The 21,381-nt window shown below is 44.3% G+C and overlaps 1 protein-coding gene across 1 annotated transcript in view; it reads right to left on the bottom strand.

The window, feature by feature from the left end:
• LOC104625651 (solute carrier family 35 member F4-like) overlaps window positions 1-16,698 on the bottom strand; it is a gene marked incomplete at its 3' end in the record, with an annotated part of 33,939 nt that extends 17,241 nt beyond the window's left edge. The window contains exons 1-3 of the mRNA XM_010293335.1: window positions 16,665-16,698; window positions 16,374-16,416; window positions 15,939-16,006 (exon numbers count right to left, since the gene is read on the bottom strand). Coding sequence (XP_010291637.1) covers window positions 15,939-16,006; window positions 16,374-16,416; window positions 16,665-16,698 — 145 coding nt within the window. The remainder of the gene's footprint in view (window positions 1-15,938; window positions 16,007-16,373; window positions 16,417-16,664) is intronic.
• Between the last annotated feature and the right edge of the window lie 4,683 nt (window positions 16,699-21,381).

Below are 21,381 nucleotides of genomic sequence, written 5' to 3' on the forward strand. Positions count from 1 at the left end.
AACTTCCCTGATGGAAATTTAGTACCTCTAAACAGGTAATTGAATTCTTTTCTGAAAGCCATCTGTAAATTCATGACATTGGATTTACCAGCATGAAGTGTTGTCTTATTTAGAGACAGCAACATCTGGCTTGTTGGTATGCACCAAAATACATACTCCTTTTTTTTTGATTACACAACTAAATAGATTGTTAAATAGGTGATGTAAATCAGCTGGATAGTTTCTTCATATTATGTTCCCAAAGCCCTGCAGAGCAGTGGTCACTTGAAGCTACCACTGTAGTCAGGCGAGAGACCAGCTTTTCCAAAAAGTCAGTCAAGGAATCTACAATCTTCCTTTTACTCATTCACTATTAAAATATGCTTATTTTACTGTGTCTTCAACATCTCAGCTCCTAATATGTCATTGGTTTTGCATCGACAAAATGATGCCTTCATACCAGTGCCGCGGAAACAATTGCTGGGTTTGGACAGATGGATGGAGGTAGAAGCCAGTCTGGTGTTATGTGGAAAGTACGTCAATTGAATGTTCCTGCTAAATTGGGCACCGGTGAAAGAATTGACAACATTTCCTTTACACTGCAATGTTACCTGTTAGAGCGAGCATCCGCGGCGATGACGGACCCGCTCACACATCACAAGCCTATTGTTTCCAGCAGCCTGTGCACAGGCTCACGTTGGTAACAGTTGGTTCACAATCGGGAGAGCTGGAGACTTTTGCAATGAAATTCTGGTCTTAACGCTGCGCAGTAAGGAGAAGACGATGTGAATTTTGTGGTCAGGGAAATATCGGATGCACATGGCCCCACAGGAAAGGGAACCGAGTTGCACTGCTATTGGCAGAGGTGAAGAGAGCTTATTCTGTCCATTTTACAACAATAAAACCTCATTAGGTTGGATTAGCCATGGCTTTAATTGGATTGTTTGCTACTGTTAGCACACAACTGGGGGCACAGCTATCCAACACCATCAATCCGACAGCGAGTTAGGTCCCTAGCTTATTTTATTTCAGCTGAAGGGACTGCCTGTAAAATCAAATCCTGTCCTTCCTTATGCTGGTGTAAACCCACAGCAACTCAGTACAATCAGAAAAGCTCTTCTGGGCATACACTAAAGTACCTGAAGATAATAGCTAACCCGGAAAGTTAAAATTCAAGGCAAAACTCTCCCCAACTTTTAATGAGTTCAGAACCAGCAGTTTGACTCAGGACGTGAAGCTGTAATTACATTTACTAAAACCAAGCAAACAAACAACAGGGAGGGTGTCTTTGCAGACAGTGTGCTCCACAGGTTTGAGGAATAAGCATCTCTTGTTCAGTGAAAAAAATCATTTCACTATGTCTCAAACGTTAATGACGTTCTCCGTTTAAACACACCCTTCCGAGACACTGCCATGTCTCCATGTATTAGTTATGCACGTACATCCGCTCAGAGTAATGCCCTGCTCATTTACTATTTGCTTGTTTTGGAAGTTTTATGTTTGAAGGGGATGAGAAGGTTACAACAGATTTTTTTTTGTCCTAGGGGAAAACAAGATTTTCAGATTTTAATGAAAAACAAATGACTCAGTGATGGTGTACGGCATCTCTCTTGTACTATGATTAACTATTGTCAAGAGCAGAAAGCAAAAAAGCAGGTATTTTTGTTGTAGTTTAACAGTGACATCCATCAGCAATTGCTGCCAATTATCCCTTCAGTGTCTGTACACAGCCATTCCCTTCAAATCAGCAGGCAGCAACTTCACTCACAATTAGAAATCTCAACAACCGCCCCGTGCCCTCCTATCCTTGCTATAAAGCGAAGAAAGAGGCAGCAGAGGGAGCAACTAACTTAAATTTCACACCCTAAAACTTAGTGCCTGATCAAAGGATGTGTTCCTCTACGCCCTTGCACCTTTCCAGATGAGCAGCTTCAGCCTAATTGCCAGAGGAGGAAAACCAGGTTAGACAGTCAAAAAAATCCCCCCCTTACACACCAGTCATGTCTCATGCTTAGGCAACAAATCGCACCCACGTGGCTTCTCACCTCCCACTCCTCTGACCACCACCAACGCACTGCGACGGCAGTGCCACGGCCTCTCCCTGTTACACCGCCCAACACCCGGGGGAACACCGCCGTCACGTCCCATACCACACACGGGGAGAAGGAAAGCTCTGACCACAGTGGTCATTAAGTGCCTGAAAAATGGTCTCACAGCAGAGACAAATGATGGAGATACCTGTCAGGGATGGTCAAGATGTGTCTGACTCTGCCTTAGAGGAAGGATGACACACACAACGTCCTGAAGTCACCTTCCAGCCCTGCATCTCCTTGGCTTTATGATGATAATGGTGTTGGGATCTACTCCCAAGGTGCTAACTTCTCCTGATTTAAGATCCAGACTGATGAACAGTAAGGCCATGGACCTTGATTCCACTTATAACTAAGATCTGGAAAAGAAGAATAACGATCTAAACCAATATAAATACAGCAAGAAAACTTAACGATAGCTGGATAGAATGAGGATGCACCATTAAATCAAAGAGCAAAGATGTGCCCAACTCTGCCAACTGCAATACCATAAGTCATTCTTGAGCAAAAGAAGTATAAAGAGTTAATGAGAAGGAGTTATGTGCATCTGCACCCAACACTATGACATCTGGCAACTTAAGGAATTCAGAATTACATTAAAATAACTGGAATCAGGCAGGACCATCTGTGCATGGTTCAAGTCAGTTGTGAAAATAACCTGGGATTCCACTTGGTCCTGGAACCCACAGCGTGTATTCACTCCCAGCTTCTTTGGTTACCACACAGAAGATGGCTTTGGACCGCACAGCCAATATGGAAGCTACACCATGCTACTGTCCCAGTGCCTGATACGATCTGCTAGATGAAATCTGCAGTCAGAGCATGAGTGACTGATGATAAACTTCCAAGGTCTCTGAAAGGCCCCAGCAAGACAAGGTGTAGCATTTGTACACACTGGCTGTGCTTGGAATGGAAAGATGGTGAGATCTGTATACAAAGTACATATAAATGCATCATGTTATTGTTAGAAGCAGGAGGAGTAGTAGTAGTAATACTGAGATTTAACACGTATATATTGAAGAGTCAAGGAGCTTCCATTTATGCTCATTACAGCCAGGTCATATGGGTAGAGAGAGAGAGAGAGAGAGAGATATGATTATTCACCTTTTGCAGATCAGGAAAGTGGGAAAGAGGTGCTAAGTAAGTTGCGCAAAGGCATCTACTCATGCAGTGGTTGACTCTCATCTCCCCAAATCCCCACAGCTGACTGCTGATCACCTAGACTGGGATTCCCATATTAATTGCCATATGCTTGATGCCTTGGCTTCTGCACACAAACCTGAAAAACACACTTGTAAGTCTGCACATCCATCTTTCTGTACCTCAGCTACATGTTTTTTTAATAAAGAATCTGTTGCGAGATGCATCCTTTCTGGGCAAACCAGAGAATATGATGTGCATAGTTTGGATCCAATGCTGTGTCCTAAAACGTCTGACTGGGGACTGCAGTACAAAATTAATCCAGGCTGCAACAGCCATTATGTTCAACAGCTGCAACCATAAAAAAAATCCAAACCCTTTGCAGGAAGTATATAAAGGCTTCGCTGGCTGTAAGCAACCTGCAGACCAGCTTTTCGAGAGCCCTGATGCATAAGCGTAATGGCCAGCTATCTGTGGAGGACTTCTCAACTTGTTTCTTACTGAAGTAAATGGCTCCTCTTCGTATTGCTCTGAATCAAGACCCTTCCTCAAAACACAGGAAGACAATTATTAAAAGCCCAAATCTCTCTTTGTTCCACTTGTTCATCCTTCTACATTCGACGGAAAACATAGATAAAAGCATGGAAATATTTTTTCCCTGACTTTTTTTCCTCCTTCCTCACTTTAAGCCAAGAAGACTTTCTTCCCCATTCTCACGGGGAATCAAAATCTCATACTTAGCTGTGACAACTCTGGAATTAGAAAACACCGACCTCCAATAAGAGTATGAACATCTCCTCCAGCACCGGATATTTCCCATGCAAAGAGCCCCTGTTTATTGCTCCTTCCTTACCCATCCGGACACTGTATCCAGAACGAAGCCTGGAAGGGGCAGGACGAGGAACACAAATGCTCTCTCTCCACTACCTACGCAACTCGCAAAGAAGTCGCATGAAAGAACGTCAGATCCCTCCACTCCATGAACATCTCAGAAGGCAACTTTCTGGCTAAGTGCTGCTGGGCAAAGCCAAGCCAAGGTGCCCTGGTGCTGCGGAGGAAGAAGAGGGCAGCATAGGGGCATCCAGAAATATGTCTGCACCCCAGTGTCTAGCCAAGCTAAGCCCGTGCTAGTCCAGATCATGGGGACTGATCCAATCCCCACTGCAGCTCCTGGGAAGACCGACCGATTTTAGTGAGCTTTGGTTCAGCCTCTGAGGATGATGACAGGGGTAATTCCACACCAGACTGCTCTGTGAGGAGGACAGAGCTGGACCATCAGGTCAGTGAAGCCAACATATACCTACCTGAGGGAACAACCCTAAAGGGACTTTGTCCCCTTATTGCAGCTCCACAGCAAGGACTTTATTGTAAGCTTTTGCTTACATAAAGAGTCCCTATGAGATCACCTCAATAACAACTTCTGAATGAGTCCCTTGAACAGACATCCAAAGGGATATTCTTTGCTGCATCAGATCTAGGTGCTTTCTTTTCTGCAGATATGCTTGACCCAACAGCAGCTCAAGCCATTTGCAGGATTCATTGGCCTGGGATCAGACCAGCTTTTCACCACTTCAGCACTGACTAAGCAACAGATAAACACAAATAACCTGAATCAAAGCTGCGCATCATCCCATTAAAGAAAACTTCTGTTAGAAACTTTGTAATAAATTATACCAGATGTGCCTCCAATAGCTTCACAATTTATACACTTTAGTCCAAAATAAAAGGTTACAAATCTCTATAAAAAATAATTTGAAAATTAATCTTGTCATTGCTGAAATGTAGTGACATTTCCAAAAAGAAAAAGACATTGAGTTAAACTCTAATTTCATTTTCACTGCAGTAAATCAAGAGTAGCTTCAATGAAAGCCATGAGGCTGCTTTGACATAAAGTTGTTGTGACGGGAGTTTACACCCAGGACAGTCCAGAAATCACTCATATGCATCTCATTATTAAATAATTATGATACAGCTTCTACTTTCAAGAAACACTGCAATAAATCCAGGCTGGTTCATGGGTCTCCTAAGATCCGAGTGTAAAAGCAGTCAGCACACTGACACACAGCTCAATATCAAATTGCTTGTATTTATCTCCTACACAAACTATTGCCTCTCCTGTTTGATGGGTGCCTCCAGAGAGTGATTCATTCCAGCCCCCTTAGATACCAATCTTAGGCGATGAATCACCTCTCAGAGGTGTCCAGCTCTCCTGCTGACTCCAGGAAGCTCACACAATTTTCTCAGTACTTATCGAGGCTTACGTTTAGATGCATCTATATGTGCCTGTATCCGACTGCCTTGGGCTCAGCCCATGGCAGCAGCACTGCGGTACACGCATTAAGCACATGCTTCAATTTCCTTGCCTGACTTAGAGCCTAATTAAGCACATTTGAGGAAAGGTGGGGTAAAAGAACATTTTACAGGTAAGCAGCTGGGGCAAAAATCAGTATTTATCACTGTCTTGTTGCATTTTGTAACCCCTGGAGACACGTAAGACACCTTCTGACTGTTTTCTCCACTGCCCTTGGGACCATAGCCCCATCAGATCTGATCCCTGCCTTTCCGTGATGACACATTTGGGATAAGTCTCCATGCAGTGTCCATACAACCCACCTGGCTCTCACGTACATACAATACAGTCCTCTCGCTGTAGCTGGGGAGTGTGGGCTGGCCAGACCAAGATAAAGAAACGTTCTCAAAAGTATTTGGTGGTTGTGGGTCTCGGCTCGATATACACCTCAGATCTTCCAGAACCACTTGGCCCATGGGCCAACCCTTCTCGGTAGCTGTCTGCATCATTTCTCTCCAGGTGAGCAGCATTTTCTAACCCATGATCTGCAAACCTCTGGGTGCCTGTTTACTACTGAAGGAGTCTTCTTGCCAGGATTTCACTCTGCTATCCAGGAGTCATCAGTTTCTGTGGTTCTACCCAGAAGATATCTAGGAAGCCACAAACCTCAACTGCTTGAAAACTGCCAACATAGAGTGCACTGCTCCGCTGCTCTTCTCCCAGCACACAGGCCCAGAACCCAAGTTGCTACAGCATCTCTTCCACGTACCCTCCTTCCACGTACGCCTGGGAAGGAAAGAGGGGACAGGCGCAGTGCTCTTGGGAAGCTGGCTGCCCTACCCCATTAGGATGCTTTGGGAAGCCCTGCTAAAATCTTTGCTGATCTGTAAAACTGGCTGCACACATTCACATTTAATGTGTGGATCCAGTATTAGTTCAGCTTGGCCAGCTTCATCCCCAGCAAGAACCTTTCCATTTTCAGCCTGTTGGGTATGACAAGCACTGTCATGTAGTCACTTCCAGTCTATTGCCCTTTCTTCCTAAGACGACTGGACCTTCCCCCCCTGAGGAAACAGGCAGTGCAGTATTTGACACTGCTGCTGCAGCCCAGCACGGGGAGGTTAAGACTGGACTGAACAGAGGCGCCTGACAGCAGTTGGACTGGTTAAGATGGAGGCAACCATGGCTTGGGAGTTATCGTAGACCCTAGGGGTAGGGACAATCTTTTAATCCTCTGCGTTCACCGCCTGGTGTGACACGAGCCCGGTCTGGGCTAGGAGCTCCCAGGGAATAAAGCGCAGCAAATCACCCTGTTAAGCAGCACAGCAAGCCAGCTCACCCGGCCGTAACGCTGCTCCTTTAGAAGTAGGTGAGTGTACGAATTACTGTTTCACGCATCCTAAAACCCTGGAGCTGTGCAACAGCGATGGACCGGCATAAGCAGCCGGGTCTGTCAGCTCCTTCAACCTTCTTTAAGGCATTCTTCCTTCCAGAAAGAAACACCAGGTAACTACCAAGCCTGCAGAATAAATATCACACATATACTTCCAAGAAAAATGACACAAACTGTTGCCTGCTCTATCAAAACTCAGCCCCATTTGTAATTTAAGCCAGTCTGACTGAGGTAGATCGAAGAGCTGGAAGTCATGCTCTGCTGACAAGCGCTGGACTGTGTCTCTTGCTTTGTTTTTATCCTGGATGTAGCGCCGAAATCTAACTCACCAAAAGGAATCATATTTTCATTTCTGGTCAGCATACCAAAGCTCAGACCAGAGACAGCACACACCTTGGAATTTCACAACTCGAGTGTTCTTAACAATGTACCGTGCCTGGTGTGAAAAGAGTTAATTTCTAGCATAACAAGCAACTTCAGGAAAAGTATCACTCAGCTCTTTAAAACATCTGACACTGAGTATAATAAACTTGGAACAGTGCACTTAAAGCCTGAGATTTCTACAAGCATCTAAAAGAAAAATTTCAACCCGAATATTAGGAATATTTTTAGAAAGCTTTCCTTTCAACCTTTGATTTATACTGCACATATACCTGCTGCATATTTTCAGCATGCTGAGCTTTATATCTGCATCACAGCTACCAGCACAGTCCTATCTCATGCTGGACAACATCCCCACATTTCCAGTTGACGCTAAAGTGTGATGTGAAGTCTGTATGCCCTCTGCAAGGAATGAGGCTGTCACGTCCGATCGAGAGCAAACAACAGATTTCACAATTGCCATCTTGTGGGTTTTGTATTAAGGGATTGCTTTAGAGCTGACACTTCTGAAAACAAGGAGAGAAAAAGCAGTATAAGGGAACAATTTCTATCTCAAGCTGAGGGGCAGCAAGCACAAAAAAGTTGATGCCTCTGTCTTTAAAGTAAAAAAGATAAATCTAGAGCACAATATTAAAATACTACAGAAAATTCCATAACATTATATGGACCTAATTTCACATCATTTTAAAAGCCGGAACTGAAGCACAACAACTTTATCAGTTGTTACATTTCAACATTAGTTTCTTCACCAGAAATCATTCACACTGCAGGTGAACACAAGCAATAGAAATTTAACTGCACTTATCCCAGATGATATTAAAGTGCTAAAAATACCATCCAAGCATTACTTACTTTAAAAATACACACACACACACATTCACGTTACTTTGCACGGAACAGAGCAGGAGGAGCATGCAAAGTATATTCCTACCTAGGGTTAGATATACAGGAAAAAAGCATTTACCGTCTGGCACGGGCGAATTTACTTCAGAAACACTGTAAGATGGTAACGGTGCCACTCTTGCTGAATGTTTCTTCATCATTTGAAACTGCTCTCCTACTCACACACTCACTTCGTCTTTAGTCTGCATCGCTTTTGGTCCCGAGTACTATAGTAAACACTCAGCTACGGCTGGTGGCTAGATGTTGTTCTGGAGATGCTGCAGGAGGCTATGAGTACTGATTTGCTGTTTCCCTGGGAAACCATTTGCAACACATTCAAACAGTGCTTGACCTCTGCTAACACTTTTCTTTCATTCAATTGTTAAGCACAGCAGATAAAATATAAATATATTAGCTATTGCGCTTCGTAAACTTGAACGTGCGGCAGCCCCTTTGCATGAAAGCAAGGATTTCATCAAGTATCTGCGCTGTGTTAGCAAAGCAGACGGGAGATCTCTCAGACAACTGCAAGGGAATTATGCAATGCAATTTTCTGGTTCCTTACACTGTGACAATATACGGATGATTACAGTAATTATTTTAAATAAACTTTGAGTAATGTAACTCCTATAGAGCCCCTAAGTCAGGAATCCCTTGGGCAAAAGAGCTGGTAACATCCAGCTCTCTACCTGATAATGAAGCAATGGCGTTGCAGGAGTCTCTTCTCTTTTAATGCCCTACAAAAACCGTCACAACCAGGAGATATATATAGGCCACGGTTGGGCTACAATTCTTCCTCACTTCCCTTGAGGCAGTTACGACATTTTTTCCTCTCTTTCCCCAAAATCTCCTCTCTCTTCTACTCCCTTTTTATTATTATTATTTATATTATTGGAAGGTCACTAGGAGCAAAGAGAAAGTTTAATCGAGCAAACCTGTGACAGCCTGCACAATCTTTGCACGTCTTAGAAAACCCCATCCACTTGGGTAACCTGGCACTGTGCTAGGAGCTTGCTTTGCCAGGAGGTGGTTACCAACATCTCTGAGGGACCCTGGCTTCAGAGCTCTCCACCAAGAGAACTAGTATCAAGTCTTACCCAAGAATTTGTAGGCAGAAAGCTTTACCATTGATATTCAAGGTATTGGCCATAGGAACTGTGGGAAATACAAAGGAAAAGGATAGAAAGGCAACTTAGTTCTACCAGAATCTGCTAGCAAAGCTGTTGAATTTTTAAGGGCCACAAGTATCTACCTTTCACCTACAGTCTTTGTGCCTTTGGTAGCAACTGAGAGTAGGGATTCCTGGCCTGGGACTTCGTCCTTCATCCTCGACTGTGTCGCCAAACAGGGAGAAGTTATCGGCTGTAAGGAAGGCCATAAAGTGATCTGGAAAGGACCATGAATCACTGACCTAGAATGTCTGTGCTGGGCTTCCTAAAGCAGCCTGCAGGGATCTCACATGTTTTACGCAGCAATAAGCACTGTGATGGGGTACGTGTGCAAGGACCCTTCCCTTCACTCACTGGTAAGGAGCCAGGACGTATGGAGGAGCAGAGGGAAGGAAGCAGAGTCCTGGTCAGATCATCCGCTGGATGCAGCCACAGAAGAGCTTGGCACATGTGGAGAACTGAGCTATGGCATCCTAACGGATGAGGCAGCCCATGATTCCAGCCAGAAGAGGTAGGAAATGACCCTTAGGTCTTTGGGGCAACCAAGCCAGCAGCATAGGACATCATCTTAAATGCAGGACTTTGCCCCGCACACCCCTTTAATGCTGCCCTCTTACTCCTCTTCGGGAGACAGAGTGGCCTGCACTCTTCATTTTTAAGGTGCGGAGACACAGTAAGGAAGAGGCAGTGGTTAACCCAATGGAAGGGCAGGAGAAAGGAGAGAGTACCTCATCGTCCCCTCTCCCAAGGCCATCCCATCCCAATGTCGAGTATGTGGGATACACTACAGAAGAACTATGAGGGGGAAAAAGTGGTTACAGCTGCTTGGTTTTCCACCCAGCATGTCCTCTCTTGGAAGGCTGGGAGCTCTCCTTTAGGATCTTCATTATATCCCCTGTGACTGATAAAGCTCTCCACCGTGACAGTCTTTTCCAAAGCATCTCACTGCATGGCATAAAGCTAACCGGCTTTTACTGCTTATCTGCATGCAGAGGATTTCCAGCACAGTGTAACAACCACTATTCCAAAGAAAATTATCTTCCCAATTTGCAGAAAGGAATTTTATTCTCCCCTCCAAAGTGCTGAGAGTCAGCAGACTTTGTGATAGAGTAATCACCAGTCAAGTAATTGCTGGCTCCATGATCACAAGGCTATCTATTATTAATACATGTCTAGTCCTTGAGCATTTATATAATATAAACAACATAATAATATAACACAGATTGTTTTTAGAAAACCATTTCTGCAAATAGGAGCTTATAATGGAACATTAACGAACCTTAACAATGGTGAAGATGAAACGAATGAGACAATGTCAAGCAATTCGAGACATTTCTTTCAGACAATTTCAACAGTAACAGCAGAAAATGACTGCATCTAAAAGTTGCTGCACTTTTTTCCAACGGAAAATCAGCCATCATTTTAACACTGTAACTCAGAAGCCATATTCAAACCCACAAAGCCCTCTTTCAAATATCTACGCCAGCAATCTCCACTTCTTACAACAGTTATGAGAGAAAAGATGCAGATACAAAACTGTTTAAAAAATATGTGTGGTTAGTACCTATAACTCCCATCAAAGATTGCAGCTTGAAAAGCATCAGCTTCTCTGGCTACACAAGCAAGGGCTTTGGCCATCTGTTTCTGCTCCTACTATGAATAGCTGACTGCATTTCTGTATGAGATGATATTCATATAGGTCCTTTGATCACAGAATCACAGAATCATTAAGGTTGGAAAAGACATTTAAGATCATCAAGTCTAACCATCAAGCCAACACCACCATGCCCACTAAACCATGTCCCCAAGTGCCACGTCTACATGTTTTTTGAACACCTCCAGTGATGGTGACTCCACCACCTCCCTGGGCAGCCTGTGCCAATGCTTGACCACTCTCTCAGTGAAGAAATTTTTCCTAGTATTTAGTCTAAACCTCCCCTGGCGTAACTTGAGGCCATTTCCTCTCGTTCTATCGCTGGTTACTTGGGAGGAGAGACCAACATCCATCTCACCACAACCCCCTTTCAGGTAGTTGTAGAGAGCGATAAGGTCTCCTCTCAGCCTCCTCTTCTCCAAACTAAACAACCCCAGTTCCCTCAGCCACTCCTCATAAGACTTGTGCTCCAGGTCCCTCACCAGCTTCGTTGCCCTTCTCTGGACACGCTCCAGCACCTCAATGTCCTTCTTGTAGCAAGGGGCCCAAAACTGATTCTTCCTATGTACTCTCTAGCTCTGCTCTTAGTGTGATGAAGAAAAGAATTAAATAAAATGGAGCAGAAAGCAAGCTCTGTCCCTCTCTCCTGAGGTACATCAGACACAAATCTATCCACAAGTGGAATGTGATGTCCAGATTTCCAAGAATGGCATGATAGTTACTCCAGAGATTGCAAGTCAAGATATAATCTGTGGTCCTGTGCCATCTTACTTACCTCATGTTTATGCAAGGCACCACTGTGGGAAAATAGGGGCTTTTCCCCCCAAAATTCAAGAGTAAACTGATTTCCAGGTACCGTTAAATGAACAATCTTCATCCATTGTTGCTTGCCTCAAGTTCTGCACTTTCAGCCTGCAACACGTTAAAGTTTTCTTATTTGCAGGCAGTGGAAGCTGTGTGATACCTGGAATCTGGCTCACGGCTTCTCTGACCGGGAGCCCCAGACCACTGTTGCCCACTGATGACCATGCTGGCTTGGCAGTCTAGAATTAACAAAACCCAATACAACCCAATGCTCCGCATAATCAATCTACATATCCAATTATTTTCACTCAGGGGGTCCCTATTTGTCCAGGAAACACGCAGTATGAATTATAGCAGCGTAAATTATACAGTCTGTAACTATGCAGTGTAAATGATAACCCAGGCTGCAGGCTCACAACCTCTACATCTGTTCCTAGTTAAAGCAAACATTGCTAAGACACTAAGCAAAGCTCCCGAGCCAAAGTATTAACTCCCTTGCACGTGGTTTGTTTTTTTTTTTTAAAGATAATCACTGAATGAGGTACGTCTCAGGAGAGAAGCCTCAACCCTGGCCAAGAGTCCCAGCGGTTGGAGGCTTCTGAACCGCACCCAGCTTGCTTCCTGCTGCCCTCCTTGTGCAGGCAGCGCGCTCTGCCTGCAGCACTCTGTCCCCTGGCTCGGTCAGTACTAATCCAGGCGAGAGCACGGGGAAGCTGCGAGGTTGCTGACTCACTAACCAGAGCGCAAACCAGCGCTGGAAGCGGAGTCAGACTAGAGAGTGCTGAATCACATCCGCTAACAAGCACTCCCCGCTCACAGCAGAAAGGGACTGATGCCGTCAAATCATACACCGTCCTCTTGGCTTACAACATCTCTGCAGTGAAGTCACACGTATTTAAGGGACCTACTGCAAAAGTAGAGGCTATTTACTCTTCACTGAAGTTGCAACCTACATCAAAAGCTGCAGCTGAACTCTTGAGGAACCATAGGTTTATTTTAAGTGTCAGCCCCACGTGGATGGATCTTTGCTTGCAACTAACTGTGCTCCAGCCACAGATGTATTCAGTTTCTGCTGGCAAAACTGGCAAGATAGAGCAAAATCATTTGGAGGTTTACCTTGTGGTAAGATGTAAAAGGTAAGGTCCTCCCTGAAGGACACTACACCATCTCGTGTTGCCAGTCGGTTATGGTGTCTATAGTCCTCATCAATCAACAAATTGAGCTATGCCAGGTTCCATTTGGGGGACTTTTTTTCCCTAGGGGAAACAATTAATAACCAGAATTACAATATTAATATAATCCCAACGGGGAGCAACAGAATGTCTGATCCAGAGAAGATGACAAGTGTGCTAGGTCCCCAGGGAGACAGAATCATCTCAGCTAAAGGAAAACAGCTGCACAAGAACATGAAACTGAATTTCCACATTGATAATGCGTTTCTGTCACTTGACTTTGGACACCAAAGTCAGAACCAGCTATACCAAAATCTTTTCAAGGTGAGCGGTTGGAAACTGACAACTCTAGAAGAGAACTCGCCTGGTCTCTCTTAGGTGTTATTGTAAACTGAGTCTAGTAACTCTCCGAAGGCACCCACTTCTTCCCACTGACTACGATGGTGGGGAGGTGACATGCTCACACCTGATCATCTGGCTTTTAGACACCCCAGTTAGAGCAGATGTTCCCAATGGGAAACACTTTGTGTGAACGCCTGATAAAGACATGAAAGGAATTTCTTTGACCTGAATCGATTTTGGAACAGCATTCAGGTCCAAAATTGTAATCTTTGTTTTGAACACCACTAGTTGCAAGATCATCTGCAATCCACTTGGCACATGTCCCTGCAGCCGGCAGGTCAGTCTATTCCCAATCACTAGACTGTAAGACTCTTATAAACGTGACTTCTAATGGCTCTTCCAGGCTAAGCATGTGTTCTAAGATGACAGGCTAAAAGGCCACTATCAAGTTCATTTTATCCTGTTGAAATATAAATTCGATGCAAGATGCAGAAGAGACAAACAGTCAAACTGAGATCGAAACAGACGTAGCCTACAAAAGGGATTTTTAGGTATAGAAAAGTCAAGGCTTTAGTTCGAACTTTTACCTCACTTCTAGCAAAACCAGAAGCACAGACAAATGTTAGTCAATTCAAACAACAAACTCAACCCAAAACAGCTTCCAAGGCTCACAGAAAAAAAGAACCATACATCTCACTGCTGTGCCCAGTCACGCCATACGGATTTTAAAGAATCAAATCCTGAATTCCTTACTCTGTCTTAACTCTCAATGGCTTGAATACTGTTGGATACCCCTGCTCAGCAACTCAGAATATCAGCTTTGTTCTGCTAAGCATCCCATTAACATCTACCAGGCAGGTCACGGTCCTTCAGCCCCACCAGCGTGTGCTCACATCATGCGGTGTGGACAAGACGGCGCACACTTTTTCCCTCTGTGCTAACCGTCTCTGCACACATCCATGACACAACTCCACCACAGAGATATGGCAACTAATCATTCTTGAAGTGTAAACTAAGCAGCATCCACAAGCCCGTACGCAGGTGGTGAACACCGGACTCATCCATCAGCAGGAGAAGTAGGGCTGCGCAGCACAGGGCAGCCCCAACTCAGAGTATTTAAGTGCTTAGAGGGTCCCGCTCACTTGTTTAAAGCAACGGTGTTCCCATTGCCTTACTGATGGACAGCATAAAAATCACCACATCAGCAACGGCGAGTTCCTGCCTGTCTTCTCCAGATCTTCTGTCCAAAGAGCCGGAGCCAGGAGAGCGATCCTGCAATGGCATTTCAGCCTGGGAGCTGCCGCTCCCGGCCATCACTTAGCTTGTGGTAGAAAGACTGCCTTGCCCTCAGCTTCTCTAATGAACAGCTACGATTTGTTTGAGAATATTGATATCGAAGACACACTAAAGTCTCATGCATTTTGTTCACTCAGGCAGAAACTGAATTTTACCCAGATTTTCTCGTATTCTGCAAATACCAAGAAGCAGAGTACTCATTGCCTGCTAAAAATCTCACCTAGTAACTGCAAGGAGTACTACTAAATCTGAAGGGATTTTAATTCCCTTGAGGGTTGGGTGTTTATACAGTGATCTCCAGTTCATGTTTAACATGGGTTGCTATCTTCAGTAAATTGGCCCAGGAATTCACTCTTTAATACCTGCCTGTTTTTTCCAACAAAAAAAATGCAATGTGATCTATTTTTAGGCTTCCCAAGCAGGCAATTTCCAGAAATAAGATTAACAGCACCAGCTACAAATCCACTCAAAGATGATGATACGGAGATGTGCAGTGGTACTCAGCTGTCATCTGGGACAGGAAAGCTTCTCCCCGCCACCACAAGCAAAAGCCTTTTCAGGCTGCTGCGTCCCACCGGACCTCAGGGAGCTGCTGCTAACCCGCTGACTGCTCCACTTGCTGCTGGCTCCCACACCACTGTGAAACCAGTTTAAAAACACTCACGTCACCGACAGCTGGTTGCATCTCAGCTACCAGAGACCAGATGCTGTAGGTACCTGAGAAGCTTCTAACAGTTTTGACACTATCAAGTGGCTACGATGCTACACATCACCGCAATGCGCTGCTTACTAACAAACTGGGGACAAACTTTTCCGCAGGGCCTGTTGCAAGAGGGCAAAGGCTAATGGTTTTAAACAAAAAGAGTAGATTTAGATTAGCTCTAAGGAAGAAATTTTTCACAATGAGGGTGGGGAAACCCTGGCCCAGGTTGCCCAGAGAGGTGGTAGATGCCCCATCCCTGGAAACATTCCAGGTCAGGTTGGACGGGGCTCTGAGCAACCTGATCAAGTTGAAAATGTCCCTGGTCATGGCAGGGGGGTTGGACTAGGTGACCTTTAAATGTCCCTTCCAACCCAAACCATTCCACGATTCTATGAAACTCAAAGTATCTGATGGTTTCCCCAATATCAGCATCCCTCCCCTCCAGAAGCAGTCCACTGACTTGAAATTATTAACTGTTCTATTGCACTGCTTTTGGAAAGCTTTTTCTTTGCTATATGATTTTATAGACCTGACAATTAGTGTTTCCAAGCTTTTCTTGGGAAGCACAGGGATTAAAAATTTCAATTAAAATAAAGCTCAGATTTTCCTTAATCATGTAACTTATGCAACATAAACCACTCACCCGCAATGGTCACGAGATACACGCTAATGTCTCCAGAGCTGGCAATGCAGCTTCTTAGGTTTTCTATTCTGTTGTAACATGAAAATATGAAGTAAGAAATAGTAATCTACCAATGTAATTAAAGATACAAAGAAAAAATATGAATTGTGGGCATGGAGAGCTGTTCTTCAATTTTAATAAAAGTCATTCAGCGTTTCATGGGAACAGCAAATACGTAACTTAGATGTATCTTCGATATTTTGACATTATAAGAAACAAGACATGGATTTCAGATTGACAAAAATATTAACAGTTACCTCCAACATTAGAAACTCATTTATATTTACCAAAGAATCAGAATAACTAAAAAAAAAAAAAAAAGCTGTTCAATGAAAAACCAAAAAGGACTCAAGAGGAACTTCATTTCAGCTGCAAAGCGCACATGGTGTTACTGACCTCAGAGCCTCTGCCAAGCTGAAGGGATCCTGCTGCCCTAATCCTGAATCAACAAGACAAAACGTGTTTAGTACTCCATCATAAATTTCAGCTTAGTGGCTTTAACGGCAGCCAGACACAGTGAAGAGCAAGTAGCTCAGGAGGAACACACAGAAATCTCATCTGAGAAACCAGAGCTCACCAGACTCCCTCCAACAGAGCCTACTGGCTTGAGGGGGAAGGATCTGCTCATCTGAGAAGCAGCACTGGCAAAATGACTACCAGATCATGCCATGAGCTTCTCAAAAATACCTGGGTAACCTTCAGCTACCCAGAGTCTGGGCATCCCCCGTCAAAAGTCACCTGAATTTCAAACTCTTTCCAAGTTTAAGAGATTGCAAGAAAGGTTTCTTCTTCAGCCTGGACACTCTGAAACTCACTGAAAGTAAAACACAGCACAAGCAGACAACCAACACAAAGTCTGCTCAACAACGAAGAATAAATCTGGTATCAATTCCAAATATCCAATACAGACTTTCCAAACATCCATACAGACAGAATAATAGAATCAGATGCCCAATGCTTATATTGGTTTCTTTTCAGAGGAAAACAGCTTAGATATAATTGCATGTCAGATAATTCTTTGCCTTCCCAATGTTTTATTAACAAAGCTGCCACGACTGAAATAAGCTGTCTCCATTTTCTGGTTCTGCAATTATGAAGTGCCTCTTCTTTACTACAAGAAAGCATTTGAGTTGCGAGAACTTCCATTTTGTGTTTGTCATCGTGACTGTAGAGCATGCCAGTGAGACAGTAAATCACTTCTCATATTTGCTATCTTTTGGGTAGCCAGCAGTTAATTAGATAGTTTAGGGCTTTTTTCAATACCTTAATCTGAATAGCAAAGCAGGCTAGAAATCCGGGGCTGGCTATTCCCAAAATGTAGCCACCAGCATGTTCCCGTCTAGGCAGGTTCTACGGTAGGAGTAGGAGCTCGAACCACTCAACACTGCAACCCCAGACGGCACCACAAAGTGCCTTGGATGAAGGAAACAACCGATTTTTAGGGAAATTAAAGCATAAGAGAGTGTTTGTTGCCACGTTAGTGGTGCTGCATTACATTTTCCAGCCCCTCTAATTTCAAAGGCTGGGCGCAGAATTCACAGCTTTTAAAGCAAGACCTGATGCTTGAGAAAAGATCTGAAAAAGGACTAGAGCAATCAGAGGTCTAAAATAAACCCCACAGTCCGTGTGTAAAGATGGAAAGAACCAGGGTCAAACAACTTAAAGACAGAGGGGAGACAGCAAGTCATCTTCATGTGTGCAAAAGGTTCCTGCACAAAAGAAAGGATTAATTATGCACATCTGTGTTGACAGGGCCAGAAGCAAGGGACTTTAATTGCATTAATGGCAAGTTCAGTGGGACAGCAGGACAATTGTTAAACATGGAGAACAGTGGACTGCTAAATGAGATGATGCTGGGTAGACAATTCCCATTGCAGGAGGGTTTTCAGACCAGGCTGTCTGGCGTGGATGGAGTTGACTGTCTCAGAGCATGAGGACAGAGTAGGTCCGCTTTCTACCATAAAACAATTGTGATAAATAATTTTACCTCTCAATGAAGAACAGATGTCCAGAGGGTGCTAAACATACTCAGAAATACCAATCCTACCCAACATGACTACATTTGGGTACTTAAGCCCTCCTGAAAATAAAGGCCTTGCATTTCATTTAGCTTGTCCCATTCATTCACTCAACCTATATTCATCAAGCAACACTGAGCTAATAATAAAAAGGTGTTAATAACAAAAACTAGCTATTATTAGCTGAGCTAATAATAAAAACTAGGGTGAAGGAAACATACTGTGAGCTCAGAATGGGCATCAGAAATAGGATGCTCTGCAGAATTCCCGAATAAGCATGCTGTCACTGCATCCAAATCACTGCAAGGGGTGTTTTCCAACCCGTATACCACAGGCAACTCAGGACCACCATTAAGGACAGGCACGAAAAGTAAGCCTGCTGCCAGCAAGTACCGCTTATTATTCGGGCTTCTGTACCTTCTCTGGAAGGAATTTAGATTTCTAAAAGTCAAAATAGCTTGACACCCACTAGCATCAGACACTGGATTTTAGAAGATTCCCAAGGCAGATGTGAAGCCTTGTGAAAGACTCCTACGGCAGAGCATCAAGGCCTCCCAGGGGAGCAACGTGGACGAGCTGCTCTGTTGTCCCAGCCTGGCTTCGGGAGCCGACGTTGAATGCGGAGTGTTGTAGCTTTTGAAGGAGGAGAGCAAAGTGACCAAGTCCTGATTCAGTGGGTGATTCTGGTTTAGGCCCTATGGTAAGATTAATTTCCAGTAGCTCTGATAGTTAATCACAAAATCTACCACCCCTTGGTTTCTGCTATTTTATTTAAAGGCATTTTTATTTTCCATTTTAAGTGCTGATCGGGTGGCTTTGCTCCTGCAAAATTACAGCTACATTTATTTACTGATGATGAAATAACAGCCCAAAATCTCAGCTGCAAGATACTGGCCTTACTCCACTCCAACCAGTCTTTGGAGTTAGCAGTTAAGTAACTGTAGTTGTAAAGGCTCAGCACAAAACATCTTCCAGCATCCGCAGAGCTACTCTGAAATCAGTGATCTCTGCTGAGTGTCAAAGTCCATCTGCTCTCATCAGCAGGGTACCACAGAGGATGCTCATGTATACCCATTCCAGCAGAAGAGAGATCCCACGTGAGATAGTTCCCCCTCTTTTTTTCCCTCCAGAATTCGGGTCCAAGCTTAAAAAAAAAAACAAAACCAAAAAACAGAAAAAACTATGACAAAATCAGATAGTACTAGTGTGAAAAATAACCAGTGCTGAACTTGAAGAGAATTCTTTTGAACAGTAGCAACTTTAGAAATTTTTTTAGCAGAAATTCTCTACAAATTCTTTGAAAAAAAATAAAATCCTTGTACCACAAAAATTAAAAATTTTGGTACTAAGAAATCTCCAACCTTTTGTGAGTACTTCTTGTCTAATCTTCATATAATCCTCCCTAATACCTTTCAGTGTAAATCTCTGTTACGTGCAACATCTTATTAGCAAGACAATGAAGATAACACAAGAAAAGTCTACTGAGCAGCATTAGGGGATTAAGGAAGGATTAAACAGTTGTGACACAATGAAAATGTCGAAGCTGTGTGTTCACCATCATTACTCTGGTTTCTAATACTCTCCCTGGGTCAGTTACTCAAGTCCCTAGACTGCCCCGCAGGACTGTGCTCAGTGTGATGAGCGGTGGCAGGACCCAGCCATCATCTCACGACTGGGGACGGTTTTCCAATGTAAGAAGAGGGGCAAGGAGTCTGTTCTCGATGTATATGAAAAGCTAAGTGCATATGCACCAGAAAACGGTTAGTAAAAGCGAAACAGGCTCTTCCTAGAGAGATCAGCTTTGCATTTCTTTAGGATGATGATACCTTTCAGTAATGTGGTTTTATGGTTACCTGAAGGGTCTCTTTCACAGAGGGGAACTGGCATCCCCATACACAACAAACCTCTTTCAGGGATACTTCGACAGCTCACCCTCCCCACACACAGCCCCATCATGGGCCGGGGAAGCAGACACACCACCACAACAACATGTCCCGGGGCCCAGCCCCATGCAAACTCACTTCACCTGGTGGAAATGGGAGTTATTTTTACAAGTAGTCTCCTCAGGTCCTTATTCCACTTACAGAACTGACTGATGGTTCAAAACAAGGTGGTTCAAAATGAAATTGCTCCAATCAAGGGTACCCCTGAGATCTTTGCTGCCTTCCAGTTCCCAGGGAAGAGACATACCCCTGCTCTCACTGCTCCCCAAGCAAGGATTTGCAGGAGTGGAGATCTGGACCAACAGTGTCCAGCAGCCATTCACAGACATGATCTGCTCTTTACCTGAAAGACCAGAACACTCTATCCTTTAAATATGAGCCCTTAATCCGAAATAAAATCTTACTCAATATTTAAAATCAAGCCTATTTACTGCAACAGAGCATGGTATTGATCTGGCGCTGGTTTAACCTGTCAGAGGTAAATCAGAGCCCACAGCAGGATTCTATTAAGCTATCGGAGAGCCCATCTCCTCGTTAGGGAACACGCAGTGCTATCAGCACTCAGTCCCTGAAACAATTAACCTGGCACCCAAGCATTCTCTTATGTCCCTTGCTGCCTAGCGGCATCTTCAAGCCCAAGACAACCCTCTGCTGACAGTAACTGTGTGCCAGCATGGCTCATTAATGGGTAGGAGCTGGCGGGTCTGGTCAGAGCAGGTCAAGCACATAGTCCTTGAGAGAGGCAGCAGAGAGGAGCACAGCTTTCCACAGCCTGCAGGACACAGTAACCCACTTCAGAGGCTTATTTCTAACACCTCAACATTCATGTTAAATATCTGAGAAGGGGTTGCCCTACTTTTCCAAACTCTTTCACCACCTGGAATCTGTGTCAATGAAAAGACGGGGTTGTTTGGGGGGATTTGTTTTTCAGACCTTTTTTTCCCCCTCTAATGACTCTCTTGCAACTTTGCCCCAGCCATGCGACAAAGCAGAGCACAACTGCTGATTTCCAAGTCTGCCTCTCAGCACTCCTCAACAGGCACGATGTCCTGCCCACCACGACAGTGTACAAAAGGTCTCCTCCAGTAAGTGCTGTCCAGGGAAAAGAGGCACTACGATTAATCTTGGCTCTTAAACTTACACCATAAGGTTCCCGGTGCCACGTGGAGCACATACAGCGAGTGGTGGCTGCCCGCTGGCCTTAACACACAGCTGGTGTGTACAACCTCTCAGAAAGTGGGTGTATTTGCTGGCACTCACGTGCGCTGTAGGCTCACCACCCTGGCACTCTCCTGGGCTCAGCCTCCAGCATAAACAGTGGCTTGGACCTCTGCAAGCTGGCACAGTAAGACAAGGCTGGCCCCGCATGCCTGTGACTAAACCAGTAACTTTGGGGGATTAAAAATGCAGGAGTGGGAACTACAGGCCTGTCAGCCTGACCTC

The sequence above is a fragment of the Phaethon lepturus genome, unplaced genomic scaffold, assembly GCF_000687285.1.
Source record: "Phaethon lepturus isolate BGI_N335 unplaced genomic scaffold, ASM68728v1 scaffold54798, whole genome shotgun sequence".
Classification (NCBI taxonomy): domain Eukaryota; kingdom Metazoa; phylum Chordata; class Aves; order Phaethontiformes; family Phaethontidae; genus Phaethon; species Phaethon lepturus.